The sequence below is a fragment of the Phaethon aethereus genome (genome assembly GCF_964289735.1).
Source record: "Phaethon aethereus genome assembly, chromosome: 15".
Taxonomy (NCBI): Eukaryota; Metazoa; Chordata; class Aves; order Phaethontiformes; family Phaethontidae; genus Phaethon; species Phaethon aethereus.
The window spans coordinates 13,580,500-13,589,895 of NC_138591.1; the positions used below are offsets into that span (position 1 = coordinate 13,580,500).

Genomic DNA, 9,396 nt, shown 5'->3' on the forward strand with positions numbered 1-9,396 from the left:
CTTCCTTTGGCCACCTGCCGTGTTTGGGCCAGTGGAAGGGTTTGGTACGTGGGATCCTTCTGGCACTAAAGCCCAGTTCAGCCCCAGTGATGCTGATCAGCATCAACCTGGGCATTATAGCTGAAGATGTGTGGAAGGCTGGATCACACTGCTTGAGCTAAAAACGGTTTCAGCTTTTCTACTAGCAGCAGTTTTCTTCAGCAATATCTCTTGGGTTTGCTGTTCTCATCGTCTTTGGCAGGGCAATGCGTCTTTCTCAGTTCGTGGTGCCTCGCGGGCTGAAGGGCCAGCCCGCGGCTCTAGCACAACAGGGCCTCACGCCATCCATTGGTTTGATTTGCCTGGAAAATACTTGCTTAACAGGTTTTACTTACGCTGGTGCAAGTGTGCTTTTTTCACACGTCTTGCAGTCCCTCGCCTACAGCAGCTCCTGTCTTTATTTCTCGGAGCAAAGGGCCCGGCTGGCTGAGGCCGCCGTGGGGCGCGCGCTTGGTTCCAGAGGCGCTTTCAGGTGAGCGCGGGCGGGGAGCGGCGCTGCTGAGGCCCCGCCGCCGTCCCTTTGCAGCAGCGCCCCCCGCCCGCCCGCCCGGCCGGCCGCCCGCCCGCTGGCGCTCCGTGGCGGCCGCCCGTCTCCCTCCGCGGGTCGCAGCGAGCGTGCAGGCGCGGCGGGAAGCGGCGCGTGCCTGCGCCCCGCCAGAGGGCGGGCGCTCCGGATCTCTCCGCCGCCCGGCCCGGCCCGGCCGCGCTGAGGGGAAGGTGCCGCGGCCGGGAGGGGTTCGGTCACTGTCTTTGGCTGCTGGACGTTTCGGTTGGTCGCGGTTTTGTATGAAACCTGCAGGAGAGGGTACGGGTGAATGGGGTGTTGCTTCAGGAGAATGGCTATAACGGCTGTAAGTGGGACGCTTTCCCGCCGCTCCGTGCCGAGAGCAGCGCGGGCAGGAGCCAGCTGCGGCCTGAGGCAGCGCCGGCCCAGGCCGCACGACGGGGAGAGCCTGCCTCCTCTTCGGGTGGTCTTCGGCGAGGAAGGTCCTTGTGCTGCCTGTGGCAGCGGCCTCGGGGTACGCAGAACTGGCAAACCTCTCCTACGGCAAACCGCGGCCTTCAGAGGGTCTTCGGGGTTCTGGAGCTGCTGTTGCTAAATGGCTATTTAGGGGCACAGTTTTCTCTTTATGGCTTGAATTGACCCAATAGCTAAAACTAAGTTTGGTCAAACTCTTTATGTCAGGCTAAGCAGGAAGTTTTCAGGTTCTTTTAACTGTGTGGTATCTACAGATCTTTCAGAGCATGGGCAGGGTATCTCAGTCACAATAAAACACAGTGGTAGGGGAGCAGCCCATGTGCTGCCTGCCACGCATCCCACTTGCCCACAATAATTATAGTGCTAACATGAAAATATCTGTGATGTTACAACACTGAAATACAGGGGCTTTGTTCTGCTCTTCTGTTTATCTCTCCAACCAGGAATACACAGTGGCAGCTTCTGCTGCTGTCAGTGTTGAGCAGGTTCTAGGCACCTTCTGGGCAAGCCGTTATGGAGATTTGATTTTATAAGATAAGCAACTTTGGATGAGAACTGTAAAAGTTCTCTGTAAAGTGTAAAGCCTACTAAGTCCTTGTTTGGGAGATGATGCGCTGCAGTGAGAAGGCAGAGAAGTAAAATGAAGGACTTGTGGTCTTGGAGACTTTTTTCCAAGCTGTGCTTGCTGGTTTTTCTTCTTTATATGCTTTGGTTCTTGGTTTGTTAATATAAACGGGGTGTCCCAGTTTGACATGCAGTGGCTCATGGAAGCATTGCAGACAGGAGGTGTTTTGCCAGAATTGTTAACAGTAACAGGTTTATTTTCTTACTTCATATATAAGACAGTAAAGGCGGTCTCATAACTTTGTGTTTCATTAATAAATAACTGGCTATACTGTACCACCCACAGCCCTGCAGGGGTAGGTCCCATACGAAGAAGAGCAGAGAGAAATGAAATCCCGACCAGTCAGTTCCAGTGCATAGGAGGTAAGTGCTTCTCTAAAATGTGCATGTCGAAACCTCTCAGTTACTGGTGGGTTGAAAAGTCCAGAAGAGTCTGTGTCCCAGATGGGTTGGAGGTTTGAGAGGATTAGTAGTAGCGCAGAAGTACTCGCTAGCTGGTCACTTCACAGCTCAGGACAACGATTCAAACTGAACATAAATTCAAGTGACACTGTAAATTAGTCTTTTTGTTTCAAAGTCAGTCCAACCACATGATGGTAACTCCAACTCCAGATGGATTCACCAGCAAGGGAGCTGCAGAACCTAAGCCTACTCCTATATGTTTCCTAGCAGTAGTTTTATGTGTAGAATCTTATGCCATTAGGAAACAGAGACTTGACATCATCTGGTTGCATAAACTTTGTTTCTATAGTCTTTTGTATCGATAAATATGAAACTGGCAGCATGGGCAGTAATGGTCTGCGTCCTTGAAGATCCTCACAAAGAAAGGTACGAAGCAGCATCCAAAACAGCACCTACAGCCAAAGAGGAGACAGACATGCAGGGCATGATTTACTGACTTTTCTTTCTGCTGGCTACATCTGTGCTTTTTCTCTGCCTTACTCTGCCTGCCTCTGCACTGCATGAATCCACTTCTTTCCCAAGTCTTTTAAAGTATCTTCCAAAAAATTAATAGTCTTCACCGCTAGCATCTTATGCATTAGTCCGATTCTGAGCCTGATTCTAAACTACAGTAGGGAAGTAGCCAAAGTACTAATTTTTGCTTGTCTCATGAAAACTAATAACATAGACAAATTTAGCAAGTTTGCAACCCCTGTAGCCATGATGACTGTATCTAGAATGGACAGATGACTTTTTATCAAGTAGAGAAGAAGTGTATACTGTCTATATGAGCACTAGCTAGAACTTTATTTTTTAATGTCTCTTTTTTTAACCTTCTGCTATAAAGAATCTTCAAAGTATACATGAAAGCTTACCCAACCATACACAAGCTGGTGCACAGAAGGTAGGACAGTCTGCCCAGTCTGTAGGTGACCTGTGTGGTGATGTGCTGGCGGCAGGAAGGGCATATTGTGGATGTTGGTTTGCTTGAGAAGATTCCCGCTACGATGATTGGAGGCTGAGATACCAAGTAAACTGAGTTCAAGAGGAAATGAGAAGCAGCAAGATTAGAAGCACAGGAAATCTTTTACAACTTATGAAGCTTAATTAGAGAATGTAGGTTCTTAACATGGCTGAGCTAGGTTACTATTACTGATTTAAAGTACATTCATAAGAACCACTGTACTTCTTGTTATGTGTATCCCAATATGCTACTTCTACTAGCAGCCAGTATTTACTCGGATAAAGACCTGTACAGGGAATTGCCTATGGGATAATCCCCATAGTCAGGCAGTCTCCACCACCTAATGGTGGATGTACTCTGACATTAAGAATTTATCTTCTGATGTTTAAGATAATACAAAAATGCATGTTCTCCCTGAAGAAGAGGTTTGAAGGATGTAGAGGAGCTTTCTGTGTCGACATTTCAGTAATTACAAGAAATTCATCAAAGTAGATGAATCGGTCAGATGCTGGTGCTGTACCTGGTTAGCAAAGTCTGTAGCTGCCCTCAAGTTCTTTCAGTCTGGACCTGACTCTGTCATACTCCTTGAGGGGTGTGCCCCTTGTAGGTACATGAAGGGTATTTTTTCAGAAATGTTTTCAGTAAAAAAATACAGTTTAAGCATCCTAAAACAAGTTCAGGATACATTCACACTGTAGCCTGAAGCAAAACTTCAGCAGTGGGAAGGTATTGTCTGTTAGATAGACAGGATATAGCATATCTGAGTTTAATTGCCTTCTGGTTGTAGGAATTTTTAAAAATGTATGTGTCCTCTTCCCTCCTGCAAGATGCGTTATTTGACTGTTCTTTGCAGCCTTTCCTCAGCGTTTTCTTTGAGCTTCTCTACTTCCATAAAGGTGACTAGAACAGGAACAATGAAATACACTGGACTTATAGCATCACAGAATCAGGTTGGAAAAGACCTTTAAGATCATCAAGTCCAACCATCAACACAACACCACCATGTCCACTAAACCATGTCCTGAAGTGCCATGTGTACATGTTTTTATGGAATCATAGAATTAAGACTCAAAATGATGTGTTCTGGAAGTCCTACCTCCTAGCTGGTTTTAAAAAATGGGTGCTTCTGTAGACTAGCTAAAGCTGGAAAAACAAGTCTGAGTCCCTCATTGTAGTTTAGTTTCCAACATTTCTAGGGAAATTTTCCAGCCGTTTAGATTGTAATTGGGTCAGAAAACTCCCATCATATCTGTTGATTTTAAACTAAAAACATTTCATTTTTGTTAGAATGTAGATCCATGAACACTGTCAGAAACATAGTCCTCTGGCACTTACCTGGTTGCTCAAGGGTGGCTGTTTCTTGACAGGAGTAAGGTGGGGGAGAAGGGTACTCATAACGCCCTGTGCAAAGAAAAACAGGGCAAAACATAAAAATGCATACGGCTCGTGCCTCCTGAAAGCCCTGTTTGCAGTCTGACAAGAAGCTGTGTGGGGAGGTACCTCACAGGGGAGGCCTGACATGACTCAGTGAAGTACAGGACAGGGAAAAAATGCTACTGAATTTATTAATGGATTTTTAGAGCTAAAAGAGCCCACAGTGATTAACTAGTCTCACTTTCTATAAAACATAAGCTGAGGAACCAAATCATTTTTTTCCAATACAAAGGCAGTAACTGCATCTATTCCAGCATAACATTGGAATGCTACTTGGTCTTAATTTAAGAACTCCATTGATAAAGGAACCACAGTACCTCTTAACTCGTTTCAGTGGTTACTACCCTTACTATTAGTATTTAAAGCCATTTTTCTAGTTTGAATTTCATCTGCCTTCAGCTTCCAGCCAAGTAATTTCACCATACCCTTCATTCCAGAAAAAGTTAAAGGTATTTTTTCTTTTGTTGGGGAGAAGGGAAGTTGGTGACTAAGACACCTCATGCTTTTTTAGTACTTGTACTAATCTTGCAAACTAAGAATGCAGTCAGCCTACCTGAGTGTGAAATAAATGTATGTATAAAAAAAAATACATTAATGAATACATTCTAAATAAATTCATGTATAAAACCTTACAGCCAGCTAGCTACCAGACTGGTCTGCAGCAGGAGGACAGTCTCTGTGAGAAGTCTTGTTTGGTCAAGCTTGCACAGCGTCAGAGAAGCCCTCGCCCGCAAGCATAGCAGCCTTGATGTGGGAGTCCAGCCTGCGCCATTGAGCCTTTCAGAAACAATGTGAGTCCAACCAGGGAATAAGCTCACAGGGCAATGTGATACAAACCTGGAATTTTCCAGAGCGAGACAGAATTTAAACACAAGGTTGAAAAAATGTTAGGGATGTTTCCTTGAGTGGCTTGCCGGAAGTGAGAGAGATTTGCAATGGCATTTGCGTTTAATGGTGGTGGTGGGGTATTTAGGTTTTTGGTTGGGGTTTTTTTGGAGGGGAGCGGGTTATTTGTAGAAAAACAAATTTGTAAAAAAAATTAAAAGTAAAGGATTTCCTTCTGATCTAGAAGAGGAGTGTGCTCAGTACAAGTAATATATTACTTGATGTGTTTTTGCGGAAGGACAAGATACTGCATCTCAGTGCTAGATGTGTTGAGTGCCTGTCCCTCTGTTGGTTGAGTAGCTCACAAGAAGTGAGACATTTTCTCTCCAACCTCTTGCAAGTTCTTCTGAGTTTAGAAAGATTCCAGAGAGGTCTTGAAGACAAAAATGTTTAGAGACAGCTGATCAGAGTAAAATGCTCTGAAAAAAGTTTAAAGGCCCAGTACTGATACATCTAGCCTTATTAATTACTTTCTGACCTCCCATTCTGGTTTCTGCTCCAGTCCCGTCTGGTGAATGGCAATTTCCTCAATATCAGGAAGGTTACAAAGGTAAAATCACCGATATCTCAGTGTGTCTTTCAATAAGTGTAGGCTTGAACAAGCAGAAAACAAAGGAGTGTTGCGAGATACTTGTATAGGTGTGAGAGCAATGCCTGGTTGCAGAGGGAAAAGCCAGCCCAGCAGAGCAGCAGCTCTCAGTGCCAGCTTGCTGTCACTGAGCTGAATTGCCAGCACTGCAGTCATGATGTTTCCCCATGAGACAGCGATGGGGAGAGGTTGTTCATCCCTGTAGAATCCGGCTGCAGAACTGATTCATCTAGGGAGGGCAGCTCTGGGCAGCAAGAGTATTTGGGAAAAGGCCAGTCCTCTGGAAAACTAGATTACAATTTAAGCAAGACTTAGCCTGTCCATATACAAAGCTTGCTGGCTGAACATTTGCTCATTAGGAATATAAAGTTACTATAGAGATACAACTGCAACTGCTTTTCCAATAAAGCATTTGTTGTTAGAAAAATGATTAACTAAACAAACAAAAATATTTTTTGCCATTTTAAGTGATGTTTCTTTTAGGAGATGCTACCAGCTTGCCTACCCCCGCCCTGGGCTTTGTAGACTGACACAAACGCTTTCCTAACCCGTCGTGTCCTGGCAAAGCTGAGCCCCTTATGAGCTGACTCAGTTACGCTCTGGAAACCAGCTCTCAGCGTTTGCCACACAACCACCAAGAGGGTGCTCTTTCCAAACCCCTCCTGGTGAAGCCTGCTTACCCTGTTGGCTGTAGTACTCTGGTGCAGAGGGTTCTTGCATGTAGGGTTCACGATGCGGTTCATACATAATCATAGGAATTTCCACACGTCCCTTCTCACTAGCCATCTCTGCAGTTCACCTGTCAAAAGTAGCACAACATAAAACCCGCTGTAAGTGACTTTCAGTGCCTTGTATTTGTGCTTGCTTCTGCAATTCCTAGTTCTCACACTCAGATTTTACTTTGAGGAAAATTAACAGTTCTCGTATTCTGGCTTTTTTATATCCTGAAGTGCAGTCAGTTCCTGTTACACTTCACAGTGAGAAAGATGGGAAGGGGCAGCAGAAAATACTATCTTTACATACTTTTTACTGGAAAGCTAAAAATGTTCACTCAGAAACCACACTATTCATGGTGTGTAAATTTGTGACTGAAAGTGTTACCTTTGCAGAGAAGTTAACCTAATTTTTTTCTATGGATTGTCAAAATAATCAAGGAGGGGAAGAGCACACTTAGCACTGGTGAAAAACCTTCATGTGTCATGAAGTCAGAGCCTGCAACAGTGCAACCAGTGGCAATTCAGATCTGTGTTTCATCTGGTCACTGTGCAGCCTTATCATCATCATTACCATGACCAGTTTTGTACTGTGAAACTATTGTCTCATCAGTAGTGTGACAGGCTTTTGTTGGGAAAGATCATTATTAAATATGACTGCACTGCCTGAGGCTCTGAACAAGGTCAGGCCACAAAGTATGTGTGTTTTGCAGGTGTTAGCAGGAACTGTTCTTTGCAATAAAGGAGAGTGGGAGGAAGAGGACACAGCTGGAGATGTGTTTGTATTACTGTAAATGGGATGGTGCTAATTATTCCTAGCTGTCCCTTGAACCAGTATTAACTGATTAATTTCCTCCTAACGTTAACTGTAGGAGTCCTCTACAGAAGAAAGTTACAGCCTTTCATGCAGGTCAGGGAGGAAGGGCAGTTTTGGGGGAAAAACAGGCAAAGATGTTTGCGAGGAGCTGCTAAATGAGTCTGGCTGCTCAGGTAACTCCATATAGCTCCTCACAGTCCGGCTATGTGTCCTGTGTTGCTGTGCAGACGGGTTTGGATCAGGACTGTGCCGTCTCACCTACTCACTAGCAATGCAGAAGTGAGGTGTTATATTGTTAAGAGACACTTGGATAAGTAAGTAGAGGCTGAGAAATGTAACATTTGGCAAGTCGGCACAAGCTGCCTGAATACATGAGGTCAAACTGGAGTAGGATGGAAATTGCTAAACAAGGCAAGATTATCTCAACAGGTCTGCTTTCAAGGTGTGTTGGAGGGCAGTATGTATAGGGAAGGCCAAAATGGCGGGGGGGGGATTAGTAGTGCTGAGATAATGAGATAAAGTATCGGTCCTTCTAGGGAGGAGAAAAGGAGGAATTTGAAAAGTATCACTAGAGAAGAAGTGATGTAATTTTTGCAAAGCTGGATGAATGGGAAGTGATACGGAAAATGGTAGGAGAATGAATAGTAAAGGGAATAGGTAGGATGGTGTGGAAAAAAATTGGAAATACAGCATTGGCCATGCTGTGGCCAAAGATGCTGGAGAAAATTGCTGATACATGGAATGGAGACGAGAGATGGGGAAAGGTGCATCTCAGTATACCTGGTATAAAGAAGCTAAAACAGGTGATTGGGAATGGTATTAATAGGACATTGGTGAAGCTTCATGAGGATCCTACTAAGAATAAAAAAGAAAAGCTGAGAGTCATGAAAATTTGGGTAAGACAAAGCTATGACAGCCAAAGAAGTTTAATGACTTATAAAGAAGACGGTGCATCAGTAGTAACTGCAGGTTCAGGAGTGTGACAAATATTGCATTAGCCAGTGTTGATAACCCAGGACTGTTTCCCTGGAACAAGGATGAGTGGGCAAAATTATAGGGAGTCTCTTCAAGTTTTTGGCTTATTGCTATCTTGGTACTTAAACAGTGTACACTAAATACTGGGTGGTGTCAGTTCTGGTGACATTTCTGCTGAATTCCCACTCGCTGTGATACAGGAAAAAGAGGAAAGGGCTTTTGAATTTCATCCAGTGACTGCAGGTCCAGGCAAAAGGCCTGTCATGAGGCATAGAGTAGGAGGGAATAATAATGGTCAATGAAGTGAGAGCGTTGCAAGTTAACAGCTGAATGCAAGCAAACATTGACTAATCCTTACTCCACCCAGTGAGGTATTAGTATAATAGCGCTAGTTAAATGTATAGGACAAGAAATGCAGAAGTGAATTAGCAGCTGAGCCAGGGATAGTGTGGGAGTCTCACTGGGTTCCAGGTTTGCGTTTGATCTAATACAGGCATCAAGCACAGAAGCTGTGGGCCGTAAGCTGTTGATAAAGTTGGTGCCCTGAATTTGCTCCACTTTCAGTGTCTTGTCATGCGCTTGTAATAGTGCTGACAGTAGCTCTGTGTGTTGTGATGGAGGACCTGCCCCAGAGCAGGTGAGCTGGGAGAACTGGGTGGGCGGCTGGACCCCAGCTTCTGCAGGAGCTTCTTCAGCCTACCTGAGAGAAAGTACCAGAGCATTAGATACCCTCTGAGCCTGGATGCTCCAAGTCCAGAGGTCCAGGAAAGGCATTCTGTAGGGTGTCTTAGGCAACTCAGTAGACTCTCTTATTTGGCATGTAAGTGGTTACTCTCAGTTCTTGGTTGCAACCATGCCTGTGATGTCTGAGAGTTCTTTGGGGCCACGACCCCCAAACCTGTAAGTGTTATTGCCACAGATGAGAGGTAGAGCCTT

General features: G+C 44.9%; 1 protein-coding gene across 1 annotated transcript; it reads right to left on the minus strand.

Annotated features, from left to right (window-relative positions):
- Positions 1-2,387: 2,387 nt before the first annotated feature.
- LITAFD (LITAF domain containing) lies at positions 2,388-6,741 on the minus strand (the record flags this gene model as incomplete). The annotated part of the gene is made up of 4 exons (XM_082006782.1): positions 2,388-2,496; positions 2,959-3,118; positions 4,383-4,448; positions 6,636-6,741. 4 exons carry the CDS (start codon positions 6,739-6,741, stop codon positions 2,388-2,390), a joined length of 441 nt encoding a protein of 146 aa, XP_081862908.1.
- Between the last annotated feature and the right edge of the window lie 2,655 nt (positions 6,742-9,396).